The sequence below is a fragment of the Nanorana parkeri genome, unplaced genomic scaffold, assembly GCF_000935625.1.
Source record: "Nanorana parkeri isolate BGI_ZX_2015 unplaced genomic scaffold, ASM93562v1 scaffold24, whole genome shotgun sequence".
Lineage (NCBI taxonomy): Eukaryota > Metazoa > Chordata > Amphibia > Anura > Dicroglossidae > Nanorana > Nanorana parkeri.
The window spans coordinates 818,566-837,654 of record NW_017306292.1 but is presented as its reverse complement, the minus strand read 5'-3'; the positions used below and the strand labels follow the sequence as shown (position 1 = coordinate 837,654).

General features: G+C 39.4%; 1 protein-coding gene across 2 annotated transcripts in view; it reads left to right on the top strand.

The window, feature by feature from the left end:
* Nucleotides 1-19,089, top strand: part of APBB2 (amyloid beta precursor protein binding family B member 2) — a 274,931-nt gene that overhangs the window by 222,210 nt on the left and 33,632 nt on the right. For both annotated transcript variants that reach the window (XM_018564826.1, XM_018564827.1), the window contains one exon: nt 15,568-15,573. In XM_018564826.1, the coding sequence (XP_018420328.1) occupies nt 15,568-15,573 (6 nt within the window). The remainder of the gene's footprint in view (nt 1-15,567; nt 15,574-19,089) is intronic.

Below are 19,089 nucleotides of genomic sequence, written 5' to 3'. Positions count from 1 at the left end.
GGGGGGGGGGGGGGGGAATTGCAGGCTTACCTGAGCAGATATAACCGCGTTATGTACGCCGTCAGAATACAATTTAAAAAAACCCATAGGAATGCAAAGCTAGATTCCTGTTTGCTATTTCACTTTGCAATAGCCAAAAGCAAACTAGCTATTGCACGCGCCCTCTGCTGCTGTCAATCACTAGATGGGGACCTAATTGAGAACTGCAGGTCCCCCTCTGCTGATTGGCAGCGGCAGAGGGCGGGCGCAATAGCCAGTTTGCTATTGGCTATTGCAAAGTGAAATAGCCAATAGTAATCTAGCTATGCATTCCTATGGGGTTTCTTTTTTTCTGACTGACGGCGGCCAGCGGGCCCGATGTCAGAAAAAAAAAACAGAGCAGAGAAAGGTTTACTCTGCTCGATCGAGCAGAGTAAACCTTTCCGGGGAAAAAGGGTTTGTTTTTTTTCTGATTTATGGCGCCCAGCGGGCCTAATGTCAGGAAAAAAAACAGCAGAGAAAGGTTTACTCTGCTCGATCGAGCAGAGTAAACCTCTCCGTGAGCCACTAGGCAACCCTGGCAAATAGTAATTCGATCCCCGACGGGGTCGCGGCCCACAGGTTGAGAACCGCTGCACTAAAGGCTCCTTGTTGTTGCTTACATCAAGATATCCTAAATATTATATTCATACTAAGTATCTTACTGCCACCCATTAGATGTAAGTCTCCCTTGGAAGTTTGAATGCGATTGTTACAAGAGGAAGTTCTTGTTATAGTAAATTAAAGAGAACACAACTATAAGTAAATCAGTTGAACTTTCTTAATTTTAGTATAGATGCAACTGCTTGCTTAAAAGCATACGTTACACACAAATTAGTTTCACTTGTTGTCTGGAATTGCTCGTTAAAGTGTTTACTGCTTTAGAAAGCAACATAAGACTAATACTAACTATCCTGATTATCTGGTTGTCCTAAACAGTAATAACGAGTAGTTTTCACTGTTGCAATTATACATTTTTAACTTAACACTACATGATCAAACCTTTCCCTTTTGCAAGTACTACTTCTCTCGGTGAGATATTTGTCCATCTGTGGTAACCCTAAGCCCTTGGTGCCCAAACTGTGTCAACTATTGTGCAGCCCTCAGAACCCCTGCAGACAGTATTCTGTGTTTTGGTGCTTACTTAAGCCATGAAAGAAAAATATATTTTAGACTGGCTGGTCTGGATCATTTCTTTCTTACTTTTTCTTACTTTTCCATCCTCATGTCTTTTTTTTCTCCTCCGTTTAATGATATACTTGCTGAGAGAAATGTCAAATGTGGCACAAGTAATTTTTAAGGGGACCTGTAGGGAGCACAAATGTGGTAGCATTGATTTGTAAAGAGGCTTTAATAGCATTGATCTCTGGCAGTCTTACATAACATGTCTCCTGTTTATGGCTGTCTCCTGAAGCATGCCCTCAGTCTCTTCAGTAACTCCTTTAGTATGTCTATAGTCTTTGACCATCTCCTGTAGCATGACCATAGTCCCAGACCTTTGTTGCAGGTCTGACAGATGACTCCAGGCAGACAAAAGTACCCATTTAGGGTAGGGGAATAAGGGGTAATACCTTATTCTTTGCTCCAAAAGGCTTTACCATGCTGTGTGACTAGTCCCTTAATCCAATTCACTTTGGTGCTCTGGCAGGCGGTTACATGAAAACATCATCAAGTACAAAGCAGGACAAATAGTCAGGGGCTGCACTCTTTATCAAATCAGTTGACCACGACTGCCCTGACCCATAGATACCAATCCAATTGCACATTTTCCTAGTTAGGATATTATTATAGAATTACTGATTAGTTATTTTAGGTTTCTGTTGTTTCCACATTATTTTTTGTCTAATCAGATCAAGGCCATGAACGTGATTTTGTCTGTGTTGCCCATAGTCAGTCAGATTCTTGCTTTCGTCTTCTGGTATATTCATTGTTTTTCTCCTGGGGCTCTCATGACTACCCGTGTCACCATTACCAGCACTTGTCTTTTCGAAAGGCAACAAACCTGTTTAGACTGGTAGACAAAGGTGGCTGTATGGAATGTTTCTTCTGTCTGTGCCCTCACTTTGTCACTTATGCCCTAATGAAGAGGATCTTTGCGGCCTTAAAATGTTGCTTTTAATACAAACTGGATAAGAGTACTGGTAACACATCTTGGATTATAGATGGCGCCAACAGTCTAATTATTTTAACACTCTACATATGCCAGAGTTGCGCACATAAATTTTAGTAGATTATCTATGCTACTAAAATTGCTATTAATCATATGATCTGGTCTTGTCCAATCATCCAGGATTACTGGAGGCAAGTAATTAAATTCCTCCACGACAACCTGGGTTCGCCCTTGACGCTAGACCCCATAGTGTGTTTGCAAGGTATACAATATTTCCTACCTCTGATATTGACACCTGTACCAATGTTCTTCAGCAAGAAGTTAGGAAATTGATTGCAAGGCTTTGGATTCATACTTCCCACTAGGGCTGCAACAACTAATCGATTTTGAAAATAATCGTTAGCTGCAGCTCTACTTCCCACCCACTGTAGGGCAATGGTGTTGCAATGTTACCTGCATTTTACCTTATAAAGTATTAGTGTACAAGCATAGGGGCTGCCTCAATATGTATACCAACATCTGGGACAGATGGATTTCCAGCTCAACAACCTGTGGTCCAACCTTTCCCGACGCTTGTGCTTTTATTGCTTGCTGACACATTGAGAGTGATTGACCCATATTCCTGACATTTAGCTCAGGGACTCACCCCCAAGAGGCAATACCCCAGTCATTACAAAGTAATGCACACTTGGTGCTATTAGTTTGTTTGTCCTTAGCTTTATTGTGATTCTGGCTTTTATTTGGACATGTTCATATGACAATTGCTTGGTTTTACCACTATTGAATGCTCATCATGCTCCATGTGTTGACGCTGCATTTGAAAAGTGATATTCTGTGTAACCGCTATTTATTCAATTTTATATTGTGATTGTGATTTTCTAAATGTTTGATAAAGATATTGTTTTGACACAACAAATGCTATTAAGGATTTGCTAAGAGTAACAATCACTAAGCAGATAGAACACATTCCTTCCTACTGCTTAGTCTACACTACTAGCATGTAGTAGAGATTAATCTTGCATGATTGCAAAATATTCTTAATAGGGAGTGATTGATTGGTACTACATGCAACGTGTGTAGCTTACACCATAGGGAGCCATTTGTTCCATCGGTTTAATGACTGGTCATTGGTCTTCGTAATTAATCCAAAGTAATTGTATATTATTAGAATGATTAACCTACTGAAAATCGCTTTTGTATTTTGATTGCCGTATGATGTGAGAATAAGATGTGAGCATTTGCTGTACCAAGCTCACCTTAGAAATACAGCACATGAGGTGTATTTAAAGTGAGTACCGACACATGTTTCTGTTTCATACAGTATTTGTGTTGTCTTCATGGAGGACACATACCGTATGTATCCTTCAACCAGGAGCAATGAGCACTGGTCCCTAACTATACTAGGAAAATGTTAGCTGGAATGTGGGTGCTGTGGGCTACATCAACTTTGCACTAGTTCTATAATGTGATAGATACCAACTGAAAAGTGCATGTTTACAGTGGCCAGTAGTTTTCCAGTACAAAGGTGCTAACATGAGGCCTCTTTTTTAAAATAAATGTTTTTGTTTAAAGTAGACATGACATTTAGGGTCCATTCACAAACTTCAATGCAAGATACGTTAAAACGCAAGATTTTCATGTGTTTTTGTTGATTGCAATGGAAAACACATATGACAAAAGCATACAAATGTGGATAGGTCCTAAGGTTGTTGGAGTACTGTCAATCATAAACAGTTGCCATGTTTTTTCCCACAGAATACCATTTTCAACTTTTTATTTTAAATGTTTTTTCAACTCAGTGTTGTTGACCTCTTCCAGCCTTATTTAGCCACTCACTGTCTACATGAATATGCTCCAATGCAAGTCCCACATCGGCTGCTCTGGGCCAGCTTTCTTACGGTAGCCAAGGTGTGTCCACATGGTTACTTGTAGTTTTTACAAAGGGGGCATAATGCAGGAGCACAATTGGGGAACAGTCTCCACCCATAACATCCATAACTTTCCAAATCGGTGGGTGCGTAAACAAGGTTTGTTTTTTTCGGGCCTATTTACACCTATATAAACGCTTATGCCTGTACACAGTTTAGCCATTTTAAATAGTGCTAGTTTTGATTGCCTATTGATAGCAATAGCAACACATGTAAAAACACACATGGAAAGGTGTGACTCCAGCCTAAATAGGAGCTGCTTTTTTTTTTTTAAATATTAATGCTTATATGAGATTTTGGTATTTGGGTTTGGATGTATTTAAATAATTTTGTGGCTCATTCCACAACAGAGATGCTTGTGGGGGTCACAACTAAAATATATGCGGATTGCCTTGGGAACAATTCATCCTGTGTGCTCTACATTTCCTTGCAATGGCTATTTTGTATTTTTTTAAAAAGACTTTCAAGTACATCGGCTTCTATTCTCTCTTGGGGCAGCCTGCTAATGACATGGGACTAGTCGATACATGTGACAACAATTAGCAGTCATTAACATCGCTTGTTCAAATGTCTTCTGGATCCTGTCAGCCTCTCCCCATGCTCTGTGTACAATACAACCCGTACAAGTGAATTTGTGTTAGAAATGCATTAACCTTCAAAGAGGCATGATGGAAGGAGGGCTGGGAGTATTTTTGGTGTGGGGGGGAGGCGGGACTCACAGCAGTAGCTTCTCACAATTCTTGACGAAGAACTGGGGATGCTGCATGTGTACCTTCTGATTTCTCCGCTCTTTCCCTGCCTTCTACATGATCTGCTGCTGTTTCTAATCACAGGTTTGTTATTACATGGCTAATACCTTCATTTTCTGCCTCTCGAAGAGCATTCGTTCTTCATTATCTCCACTGCATGTGTCCAGGAGCACTAAGTCTCGCCATTGCAGAAAAACTCATTTGTTGGGGTTTTGACAGGGCAGTAAGTCTATGATAAATTTATTGTGTGTAACCTTGGAGATGCCAGCATGATGTTAACCGGAACAATGGCACTTTGGGACATAGTCGTTAAAGGCAGATAGTAGAACTCATACAATGAGTGCAATAGGGCTACTTATAGCCCTGTGGCTTGTGTTGTTTAATGATGCAAACAGCTCTGTCCAGAGTGCAGCAACCCATAGCAACTGCTCGTCTTGGAGTGGTGTCATGGTATTAAGTGACAAAAGGTGAAATCTGATCGTTATTGACTACTGTACAGAAATGCTGCTTGTCTTTTCTATTAAATCAGCTTGTGCGGCCTAATGTATGCAATAAAAGTACCTGAATCTACTCTTGTCATACGTACATTTTCTATGCTCAGTTTCAGTTTTATGCGTAATTTATCAATCTGAGCATATTACGCAAAGAAGCCTTGTAATCCTGGCTAGGAAACAAAATTCACCGGGCTTGCAATCCAAAGGTGCTCACACACGTTTCAATCCATTCATGAAGATGACAATTATTATTTACCATTCTGATTGAACCGAAGGTAAAACCAAACCACAGGTGGTCCTACTATAATTAATATAGAATAAAGAATATACTAAAACAATATATAATAATGTATTCAAAATAAATATAATAGATAAAATAAAAGAATAAAGAAATCAGTTGGAAAGATTGGTAACTTTACGACCACTGGGGTCATCATTGGATCTTATCATGTATGGTATTTTTCCAAAGAAAATTTCCTGTTGGATCAAAAACAATCATTGTCATTTATTGTAATTGCAAACAAATTTTATAACAAATAAAAAAAATAATTTGTTGATTTGTTGGTGGACTTATGCTAAGACAGGAAAACACCATGTGGCAGTACTTTTTTTGACCATTACGCCAAACACACTGCGCTCACAGTTGGTCTGTGCACAATCAGCTAAATATTCCTTTCCTCCAAAAGTTAAGCCATTGATGAGTAGCCATGATAAATTACCGAGCCTGCTGAAAAGTTTATTCAGTAAGATCCAAGCGCTGGTTGCGCTGCTTCCTGTGTAAGTCTGATTATCTCTTGTGATGGTTGAATGAGCTGCATTGCTACTAAAAATTGGCCTGTACATGGCCAGCTTTAGATGATTATGGAGCAAGGTTCTTTTCTCTATTGTTACTATTCAGAACAATGCATTCATGGTGACATGGATTTTAAGATCTTTATTCTAATGTGTATAATATGTTCGTTATTGCTCCTGATTTAGGGCACGTTGTACCATGTAATAGCTTGTACACCACTTTCTTCAGGCCCTTTGTCATGGGAAATTCCTGATTTCTTAGAGAAGGATGTTGTTGCTAAGCACTTGCTTTAAAATGAAGCCAAGGCTTTGTGTGCAATGAAAGCATTACTTTGGAAACCTGACATGAAGAGCCAAATATTTCACTGAATGAATCAAATAGTTCTCACCAACAGATAAAGAAGATTTCAGTTTCCTTAAGACCTAGACCTGTACAGCTCAAGTTATTAGCCATGTCAGCTTTACAGATGCTCATAGGGCTGCACAATGTGAACTTCACCATGTACAGAAGTGCTTACTATAGATTACAGATTACACTTGGACATCCTACTTCCCTCCAGCTGTTAATGAGTGGCAGATCTCAGCATGCCCTTCCAGCCAGGAAATTCCAGGCCATACCAAGACTTGAGGATCATCAATGATGAAGGATAGCAGGTAGTCAGTGTCTATATTCTGGATGCTGTGCCTAACAACCTATACTAACATGACTTACTGTTACATCACATTCTAGTACCTATGTCACAGTGCCAAAGTAGGTACTATGTACACACTGCAATTGTATAGTACTAGAATAGGGATTTCAATCTAAAATAGATTAGATGCCGATGGTTGCAATATGTAATCCAAATACACCTCTTTCTGATACCCACTCTGCTTTCCAGCTCATTAGTGCAGAGTTAAGATTTTTATGTCACTTCCAAGCCCCCTCAGTGCATTGGTGATTCATCTCCTGCTCAAGAGAGAATTGTCATAAGAAAACACTATCATTCATAACACCTCCCTCTAAATATTATAGTTGCTTGGCTGTCATGAAGATCCTATAGCTTCAATGACAGTTTCACTTGTGCTGCTGCATTCATTTCTTCAGTAAGTAATAAATGGAAAAAGGAAGGATAGAGGTGGGTGGAGGTTATTCCCTACTGTCTTGGGTAGACATTAGGAAAACCAGTCCACATTAGAGTACATGACTCTGCTTGTGCACAATTTACAGACTTCATCTGTATACTGTCAGGAATGACATCTGTATACTGTCAGGAATGACATCTGTATATTGTCAGGAATATCTACCCAAAAAGTGGGAGAAAGTGCTACAGCAAGTAGGGGTTGTGGTGAATTTTGTCATTACATAGGGTTGATTGAGGCCGAGCATTCCATATGAAAACACACCAGACCTTTTGGCAGATATCACAGTTATCGGGTTAATGGTCATTAACAGTCTATAATCAACATATTGACTGCTTGTGGAAACCAATATCTTTTGTTGAATGGCCACTAGAGGGATCACTAGCAGTAACAAGGAGGTCCATATTTCACTATCATTATTATTACAGGCATTTATGTAATGCCAACAGTGTACACAGCACTTTACATACTTTACATTAACATCAGTCCCTGTCCTCAAAGAGCTAACAATCTATGGTCTTATGGTCTCGGAAATCCACACACGCATAGGGAGAACATGCAAACTCCATGCGGATAGTATCCTAAATCTTTAGTTAGACCTGGTATAGCATACTTTGGCTAGTTCTGGGAGACCTTACTTACAAAAATATATTGATGTGATAGAACAAACACAGAGACGAGCAAGAAAAGTGGTGAAAGATCTGTAGTATAAAACATAGCAGGAGAAATATAATATGTACAGTCTTGAGGAAAAAAAGCCGTTAAAGGGTGGGTGTGAAAAAGGTTCAGGAAAGCAGATCTAATCTTCAATGTAAAGCTAAGATCAAGAACATTGGTACATAAGCTCAAGCCAACAGGATAAAAGTTTATAACTATCTTTAGAAAAGTAGTATTTTACCAAAAGAATAGTTGGTGCTTGAAACAGACCTCCAGAAGAAGTAGTGTGTGAGTTAACAGTAAGTGAATTCAAACTTGTTAGGCATAAACATAGATCTATACTCAGACAAAACCAAAGGATCAAAAAGGGGCAGGCACCACTGATCACTTTCAGGGTTGTTCACTAAAGGGTGAAGGGTTTGGAGAAGGCAGGAGAAGTGAACAATCTAGGACAACATAGCTGAACTGAAAAGTGAGCTTAATGGGAGAATTTTTCCAAATCAGCTATGTTGTCCTAGATTGCTCACTTCTCCTGCCTTCTCCAAACTCTTCACCCGTTTGTGAATAATCCTGTTGGGTTCTTTTTTGTTGCCACTCTTCTATGTTTCTAAAGCTGTATTTACATTTTTCTAAGTTGCTGTTTCCTCAATTATTTTACTCAAGCCTGTCACTCGCAGTTGGTATCATCTCAACTAGCAAAGTCTGATAGTATTTTATATATGCAAATTAATAAAAATGATAAATACTCTCTTAGTATCAAATCCGTCCATGACAGTAGGCTTATTCCTTGGGAGTTAGGAAGTCATAACTTTCAGGATACAGTTTTTGCTTTTTAACTGAAAGCTCTTGTGTATTGATTTTATTAACTCACTCTGTGAGAACAAGACCTCATACTAATAATGACTTCCTAACAATTATTAAGTTACAACCACAGAATATAACTGAATGAAGGCATAGCACCCTTGTAATGTATCTAATAGTTGCAATCCATCAGCACCACAATATCTTTACAGCTATAAAAAAATTCCCAAGTAGATAAACATAAAAGTGATTAAGTACTTCAATATAAATGTAATGCTATGAGACACTCAATTGTTTTGTATTCAACTGACATTTGCATTTAACCGTGTATTTGTTTTATGCCTGTAATGCAGGATGACTTACAGTGTTCTTCACCCTGATTAAATGAACGTGCCACCTGATTTATTTAATTAGCATAGTTGAAAGTAGTAAACATTACTGTGTTAATTCTCATCACAACGTAGTAATAAGGTGTTTTACATGTGTTAATTATAATATTCAATCCATCAGTCCATGATTAAAACAACATAAGTAGGCAAAGTCCGCATTAAAGTGGGCCTTGAACTTCATGCAAGGTCCTCTTATTCATTGTGTCCCATCTTCCCCTTCTTTAACCACTTGCATTCCCGGGTCTTTATTTCTCTTAATCCTTGCATCCCAGAGTTTTTTTTTTCTTTCCAGAGATGTCTTGGTTTTGTATATATTACCTTCTAGCTTTTGTAGCCCACCATAACATATTTTAGGGGCAGACCGGCCTTTAATTTGGTAGGATTTTGTATAAATATTTTTGTATTTCGTAGGAAATAGTGAAATATTTTTAAAAAATGCATTTTCCCTTTCCACGTACATTGCAATATATGCAGGTTAAAAAAAAAAAATCAGTTTTCGTAAACTATTAGCATAACATTAAGATAAGAGTAGTTTTGGTTGGTGAGAACACATATTAGTATGATAGTGACTTTAAGTTTTTTTCCCCCCTATAAATTGTTTTTTTAATGCGTTTTTTCTTCGTGGGGGTCTGGATCTCTGATGCTGTCTGTAATCAGACAGAAATTGATTACTATAGCAGTGATTTATTGCTGCAGGGAGAGACTTCACACTAAAAGGAAATACTGTGATGTCACATTTATTTTATTTATTTATTTATTATAGGTATTTTTATAGCGCCGCCAATTTACGCAGCACTTTATATAGTTGCACATTCACATCAGTCCCTACCCTCAAGGAGCTTACAATCTAAGGTCCCTATCTCAGATGCATACATACAGGGCCAATTTAGAGAGGAGCCAATTAACCTTCCAGCATGTCTTTGGAGTGTGGGAGGAAACCGGAGTACCCGGAGGAAACCCACGCAAGCACAGGGAGAACATGCAAAATCATTGCAGATAGTGACCTGGCCGGCATATCACTTCAAATGTAAGCTCAATGCAGAAGCAGTAAAACCCCGTCTTAGCAAATCTTCCTTTTATGACCACCACGGCACATGTGATATAGGTGGTGGCTTCAGTTTTACTGAAGGGTTTCGGTATGTATGAAATAATTATTAATTCAGGCAACGTTACTGGTGCGTCTTGTTATACTGCTAAGCAGTAGCAGCCCTTGTGTATCAAAGAGCAACAATATTGGTTTGGGTGTATAGCATATCATTTCATGCAACGTGTCAGAAAGGCCCACAACTGTGCATATCTGGATCTCTTTCCTTGACTTTTATTTTTAGGGGTCTTTTGTGTAACAGCCATATACACAGTCATGTGTCCTGTAATGGCAAAGATATGACTGTACTATGAATATGATGAAATTTGGTAATGAAAATTCAGCTTTTCCCCAGGCAGTGCAGCGCCAAGCCGGTAATCAGCTCAACATATGAAATGATTTTCCCATTGTCTGTGCATTCTCGATGCTGTCGTAAAATCATGTTTGCTTCATTGAGCATTATTGGAATTACGTACCAACAAAGCAAAGGAGGAATGTAATATTGCCTCACAATCTATACACTGGCATTTCACTTCCAATTCTCTCCAATTAACAGCATTACTAGAGACTCCTAACATTTTGTTTATAATCCCTAATCTCTTCTTAAAGTGTCTGCATTGAATATTAATTCCATTGGTTAGGCGTCAGGTGTCTCCTTTGTTTTATACATAGGAATATTGCTGGCAGTTTAGAGAATGAAGGGCTTTGTGTTAATAAAGTAGCTTGCAACACCTTCTAGACAGCTTGTGGCAGACAGATCTGATATGTCTTTGGCCTCTCTGTCTCTCTGCTTCTTAACCACCTAACACTTCTGGGTTTTATTCTGAAGAGTGTATTAAGTAAAACCTTTAGATTGCGACTATTTGTATATATGTCAGCATATACACTGAGTGGCGAGATTATTATGACCACCCCATCAGTACTTCGTTGGGCCACGAGATGACTCCACGAGATGACTTTGTTGAGCCGCCTCGTGACTCCGCGAGATGTTGAAAGGTGATGCGAGGAATCTGACACTGCACTGTTGCCCTTCTGTTGTCTTGTACCAGTCTTGCCACTCTCAGTTCTGCCCTAACATTGACTAGTCGCTGACTGCCACAATTTGCACGTTCAGACCCAGACCCAGTGGTCATAATAATCTGGCCACTCAGTGTATACAAAAGCATGTGGAAACAAGATGATTTTTTTCTCCATTATTCTTTAGTATTTGTGCAGACAGGTGCTCACAGTAAATCCCGCCTGTTCCAGTACTTATTTAAAGGAAAATAGAGGTTCTGTGAAGCTGTGGATGGGTGTATTAAATCCTATCTTACACCAGTTGCCCGTATGGGTTCGGCTAAACAAAAACTGCAGATATGTCCTGTCCACTTACATTAGCTTCTGCTATGCAGGTCCTGTGCACCGCATGGGACACTACCCAAAGGGCCCAAAGGATTTTGCCGATAAGTTCAGAACCCTCCACTCTATGTCAAGTCTGGAGAGGCAATATTTAGGCACAATGTCAGCTACTCTTTGTAAAACTACCCTTGCTTCATACTTCAGCAAAAAAATAACAAATCCAACTAGGTGAGCTGGAATCCTCATTGGGATGGATTAAGGGTTCAGCCATGAAACACCCTGCAGGATAAATGTTGCTGGTTAATTTCATTTATTCAGGACCAAACTTGCTTTTGAATGGACTGATTCTAACACACCTACAGGACCTGATTTCACTGATGAAGCCCAATAGATGATCTTTATTTTATCACTCCACAACCTCCGATCTTAGCAGCTATACATTCCTGAGCACCTAGTATTTGCTTTTTTATTCTTACTGGTTTACATAATTGATCTTCCGTCCTTGTGTCTTTGGAAAGAATTGCCGTGGTTGCCATAGCAGACAAATTAGATTGTTTTAGTCCTCCGTGTTGCATAGGGAGTAGGAAAGTGGGGCATCAATAGGTTGCTGTGGCATGTGTGTAATATGAAGGCGTATCCTATTTATATCTATTCAAGTAGGGCCTTGTACTGTATAGTTGTCAGTAAGTCTAAAGGAGATTGTTCAGTCAGATCACAAGGTATGTGGCCAGATTTGTGGTGTCCATAAACATGAGATGACAGTCATCTGATTTGGACATAATCTGGTGTGAGATACCTCTGACCCTTGTATATTTCTATGAATTTATTTTGATATTTCTTTGCATTGGCTGCCTTAAAGGAAAACTGTAGCCTTTCTAATCTCTCTCAGTGCAAGGTACCTGCATTGTTATCATAAAGCAATGCTTCGGAAGAACTTAAAGCGGACTCTCACCCACCTTTTCTACTTTGAGGAATATTGCTCTTCCCCCTTTCTTGAAATTGCAGATTTAAAAAAAAATTTTTTTTGTGGGACGCAGTCCATGCTTTTACCTTTCTTACTTAAGCGAGAATGACATCCCCAGCAACCCGAAGCATCCTCGTATACTCGCGTCACACATCCCAGGAGGCTTCAGGGCAATCTGAATCACACTGTGCATGCACCGCACGCACCACCATTGGGCCGGTCTGGAAGAACGTGCAAGAGACAACCTGTTCCTGATGACAGTCTAAGAAGATGGCATCGCGGGACCCAGCATGTACACCAGAGGATTACAGTAGGACAACGGAGTGAGTATGTGTTTTTAGGATAACCCAGTAAATCATTTTTTTTTTTTTGTTATTGTACCCAAGGTTGAAGTACCTCTTTAAGATTATACAACAGTATATAATGATGCAGATAGCATGTAATCTTTGCTAGCATAGCTAGACATCCATTAGAATGGATTCAGTTACCATTTAAAGGTTCATTTGTTATGCTGTGAAGCTTGAAATCTCAGTGGCTTAAAGGAGAGAGCTGACCAGCCTGCTATATTATCTGTGCCAAGTGCCCATGCTTTCCATACTCTTACAATTTAGCAAAGAGCTGCAAACATTTCAGTCAGTCTGACACCAGCTTCTAGAAATCAACTTACCATGATGTCTTTAACAGCATTGTGCCAAGAGTAGTCATACAACAATTGGCAGCAGCCTATGAGTTTTCAGATGTGTAGCCAGAAACCACACATGGTACCCAGGTCTTATGTAAGTCTCAGAGCTATATATTGATGATATATGGAGTAATATACTTCTAAGGATATTAGAACTCACTTGAGATCTTGATGTTATTGAAAATATGCCCGATCACATGGCAAGTGCATATATAAAGATCATGGAACTCCAAGGTAAATTATTATTATAATGCACAAAAACTGGTAAACAGACTGAAAACGTGATACATACAGACTAACACAGCGGTTCTCAACCTGTGGGTCGCGAACCGGGTCGAATGACGATTTGCCAGGGGTCGCCTGGGAGTCTCCCGCTATTAGATAGTGGCTCCCGGCCGCCCGGGAGAGAAAAATCGAGCAGAATAAACCTTTCCCTGCAATCTTTTTTTTTTCTGACATCGGGGCCGTCAACCGCTGTAACTCAGAAAAAAAACCACACACCAAAGGAATGCATAGCTAGATTCCTATTGGCTATTTCACTTTGCAATAGCAAACTAGCCATTGCACCCGCCCTCTGCTGCTGCCAAACAGCAGAGGGGAAACTGACGTGCTCCATCAGGTCCTCTTCTAGTGATTGACAGCAGCAGAGGACGGGTGCAATAGCTAGTTTGCTATTGGCTATAGCAAAGTGAAATAGCCAATAGGAATCTAGCTATGCATTCCTATGGTGGTTTTTAATTGTTTTTTTATTCTGACGGCGTACACCAGTGGTTTTCAACCTGTGGGTCGCTGTTTGATTTCTGATGTGCTAGGTGAGAGTCCTCCTCAGCCCTCTCCTAGCGCAGCAGTGTTAGTTCTCCCGCCACACCGCCAGATGTTGCTGCAGCAGCCGCCTCATCCCTAAATTTTACCGTTGGGGGTCACCACAACTTGGCAAATGTTACCAAGGGGTCCCGGCACTAGAAAGGTTGAGAACCACTGGACTAACAGAAACTGAAAACCAGACGGTGAGGGATATAAATGATGCTGATACTGATGGAAAAACATACCAGAATATTAGACTTTGTGCCATAAAAAGCCATGGCCACCTTGGTAGTCTGCAACCATTTAAAGGAAATTGATTGCGTGAAATTGAATAGGGTTCTAACTAGAGTGGGTGGTGCATACATAATCGGAGGGGAGGACTAATTTCAGTATGATTGGTATCAGGCTGTGCTAACTGTATTAACAATGTTCTAGTGTTAAAATGATGCAATATAATGATATATTTTAAAGCTGAACTCAGACACAAAAACTGTCATTGAAATATATTCCTAAATAGCCACAAAAGATATAAATTCACTTTATGTGCCCCAAATACCTTTCCAAACCAGTTATTACCTTGCAGAAGTAGCAGCGATACCATCACTGTGCTGTACATAGCCTGTACAGAAAGCTAAGTTAGGGACCCAACAGGCGCCGCCCACCAAAGGCTGCTTGCAGAAAACCACAGGAGGGGGCGCATACAAGACCAGTCACACTGCACAAGGAGAGAGAACAGCTATGACTGGTCTTTATATAAGGAAGCTCCAAGTCTCACACTGGATTACTTCACAGATCTGTCAGAAATACACAACACACAAAGAGTCAAGGAAGAATACCTATGCCTTTTGTATTTAGACAATTTGCTTATCCCAGAGTTCAGGTTTAAGTGTTTATAAACATTAAAACTGTTGTATAGCATTATACTTCACTGTATACAGTTTTAAATATTGATCTGAGTATACCTATGCCTTTTATGTATTCCGATAGCACAGAGTAATATGAGGAGTGAATAAATGCATTCAGTCACAGACAGAGGTCATGTGTATCAACATCCTGCATTCAGTGCATTGAAAGCGGCTGACAATCGTTAATCCATCCCGAAACAATAAAGGTCTGCAGAGCTGCAGATCATCATTTGTCTAGAGACACATGAAAATAAGTTTCATGTTAGACTAAGGAAGTGTGGCCGCCTTGATGCTGCTGAACCCAGAGTGATTTATTACACAGCCTTACCTTCCCCCTCATTCATCTGTTCCATGAGGATCCTGATGAGGTTACACTGCTTACATGCATATGCTGCATCTCCTAATCCAGCTGCTTACATTGGACTCTGCTCTTACTTCTCTCCCTAACAACCTCTGCAGCAGCACTGTGTCCTTTAGGAAGGAGGCTTTTTTCACCATTATTCTGTGCTGCTTCCTTAGATCTGTATACAGTCTTGCTTCAGCTGCTTTGTTGCTTTACCAGGCTAAGAAAGCAATTAATTCTTCAGTGATGTCCTGAACCTGAAGGCAGAGTGTTAGTGTGGAGCGTTCCCAGTGTGCCTGTGCTGCTTTGTGTTCTGCTTCTCTTATATTTTATCAGCCGTTTATCCTAACTTGCCTTATCTGTTCTTTCATGCTGTCGTGGACACAGGGAGAGGTAACTGATTTGCCTTATTTCTGCATGCTTAATACCTTTACCTGTCTAGTGATCATGTGTGATCTTGTGTCTAATGCTCCTGTAACTCCAGTGCTGCCACTGGCTATCAATTACTATATGTGACATATTTGATATATTTTTATGAAACGTGACGAAATGTTATCAAGATGTGTTTCTGCAAATGGAACTACTGCTAGATTATAACAATTCTGAGTATCATGTTTTATATCTAAATTGTGAGTAGAATGATAGATCTCTGTCTCATCATTGGTGTGCATGTATTTTATATTGAGAAGCTGAGGACAGGTAATGAATATATTTAAATGATCACCGCTGAGAGGTTTGCAAGGTTGCTGTTTTAATAACATGTTGCCAAATAAGTTTCAGTTTATGGTTGCATTCAGATTAATAGATTCCCCTAAAATGAATAATGTGCTCTTGCTTGGTCTAAATTGCATTGCAATCTGTATTTTTACAGAAATGACATCATGTGACCAAAGTTAGCCGTTTAATCGTGGCTGGTTACAGAGTGCTGCTTTTGCAAATATAAATGTCATTAGTTTGATACCGTTCTGTTTTATTAGTTTGCATCTGTTTTTGGTTTACAGTTTAAAATGTAAATATTTAAAAGTGTGTATTTTTTTTAATGTATTGAACCATTAAGTAGAACATGCAAAATGTAATAATGTGTGAAAAGCAGGATCAACAAGACCAAACAACATATAGAGATATTCTGTATTTCTACAAGGATAAGGAGGCAGTTAGAGAACATGCAAGTCTGTGTCTAATTTTCGGTGTATAATTTTATGTCGTTATAGTGGAATTACTACTCAAAAATAAACATAAGCCTATTGTACTAAACTCTTTAGAGATATGTAAGAAAAATCACAATGTTCAATTAAAATGCAGCATTTAGCAGAAAAAGACACTTATTTAATGACACTTCCGCCTCTCCATAGGCCCTGGGGATGTTGCCTGTGCCTCCCAGCTGCCTCCTGGGAAGGCTACGTCACCAGTGACTTCTAACACAGCTCTCAGAGCTTAAATACGAGATCTTGTTTATTCCTTCATGGAATTTCTTTTTTGTTTTTACATAATTTATTATCAAAATCCACAAGATCGCTGTAATTCACAGTCGCAGATTTATTTATTCCCAACATCACACATGACCTTTGGACATCATTGGTGGGCTGGCTCAACTAGCAGAACGAAGGAGCCAGTCACCGATGATGTAAGAAAGCAAGATTGTAGCAGAAGTTTCTGTGGTACTGAGGGCAAGGGCAAGTGTGAGACAAGGGAGGTAGTTTATTTTATTGGCAGAACACACTTTTGTAGGAGAGTGTGTTGGGGGGGATGGAGGTCCACTTCAATGAACATGCATTGTAACCTTGACTGAATAGATCATTTAACAAGTTTGTATTCTTGTGTTTAAACGGTAGTAGAAATTTTTTTACTGATTAGATACATGAACATGCTCAATCTCCCAATTGGGTTCAGCTTCCAGCCATAGAGTTTAATATTGTTCACAACTGATTATTTCCCACTCCTATTTATTGGCAAAAGCAGTTTAATGTAAATTTTAAAGATCATTTAACCATGCTATTTTTCTTTGTACGTTAGATTTGATTTAAACATGTTTGATGTTTTTTTCAATATGTACTTTCTGGCGCCATATTTTAAATTCAGGCTTGTAGCCTCTAGAGGGCACAGCTATATCAGACAATCAGCATCCTTCCTGGACAGCTGTTGTCAGAATGAGTTGCAGGGCAAGCCATCAGTTATCTTTACTATATGTAACTTGTGTATGTAAAGGTTACACTTGGTAAGAATCCTACTGCTTTTATTTAAAAAACAACTTCAGGAAAACCACTAAAAACACTTATAAACTATGTCTACTGCTTTGCATGCCAAATAAGTTGTAATTCGGTGCAGCCAGTTCATTGATTTAAACACATTTTTCACAGTGCACAGCTAGACCGGTGACAAACATAGTTCCCAATTAACCAGTTCAACTTTTGGTTCAGCTATTCTGCTCCTTATGTCACCTTCCTGCCTTTAGCCTTCTCATTAAGCAGCAAATTAGCATTGTTACCTCTGTCTAGTGAGCATGAGCTAAAGTTACCAATTAAACTTTGTTTGTTGTCAGAGCATTCCGCACATTCACAGTTCTGTGTTTCACAAATACGGCAAACCTGTATATGGAAATAATTTGAGAAGAATTCAGAAAACAGTTGTTTGCAGTGAGCGGGAATCAATAATGACTACAAGTCATTACTTAGTGAATACACCTAATGTGAGCAGGCATGTTTTCTAAGCCATGGAAGATTCAATCTGTACTTAGTGTGTTTCATTCATGCATAAAACACGCAATAGCCGGTAGAGCAAGCGGTGCGGAAATCTTGAGTTCATATATGCGTGACAGTAGCAGAGCTATGAATGAAATAAGGCCAGATGTATTCTTAACAATAACAAATACTGCCCATACTACGTCTGTCAAATCAATCACTTTAAAAAAGATATATCTTCAAATATGATGACAGATTTGTTTATGTGAAATAGATGTGACATTCTTGTGCTTGACACCGTAAGTGAGAATATTATTTCTTTTATGGTAGAAAACAGGTGCCATAGTATTATCTCAGAGATACAAATGACATGCTTCACTGGGAGCAGCTACAGCAGAGCGATAGTTGTGCCTGGTTGTCATTTTAGAATTCTGAACATATCCATAGCTTGTACAGACTGTATTATTTGTCTATTCACAGATAGATGACACATTTGTGCGGATCAGATACATTGGTCTTATTTTTTAACAAATAATTTCATTTTAGTATGAACTATGTGAACAAAAATAGCAGGCGGGTCACCTTGCCAGGCTTGGTATCTTCAATTTACTCACCATCAGTTACATTACTTAATCTGACAGTGGTTATCCTTCATTCCTTGCAGTGATAGATCCGCAACAACAATTGCCCCATCTCCTCTCTTATTTACTCAAAATCAATATTGATAAAGGTCTGAGGAGATGGCAGTGGCTGCCACAGATCCATCCCTTCCTGCCATATCAGAGTATTTATTCACTGGAATTGGATGGGAGCAGAGAGACCACAACCACTTTACACCCCCATTCTCGGTGAGCCTCAGTGACCCTTCCCCATCTGCAGTTACACATGATTCTCTACAACCGCTGTGTAAAATTCAATTTTCGCCTAATGGCACTATGAAAGCAAACTGCTCCAAAATTCAGATGTAGTCTACATTTCCCAGAATCCTCATCCCCTGTTTAGGTAATAGTCTCTCCTGTTCTTTATAGCACTGTGCTCATAGCCTAAGGTCAAATTATATGCAGCCTGTAATATGAAATAGGCATCCATTTCTCAACATGCCCTTGTCCTTTGGTGTGAATGTTAGTTGAAGGCCTCGGTACATTGGAACAAAGTCTGAATAAAAACCTGTTTTGCAGAAGGATGTGTACTCTCTGATTAGATATATGAAAAGGGGATTAAAGTGTATGTG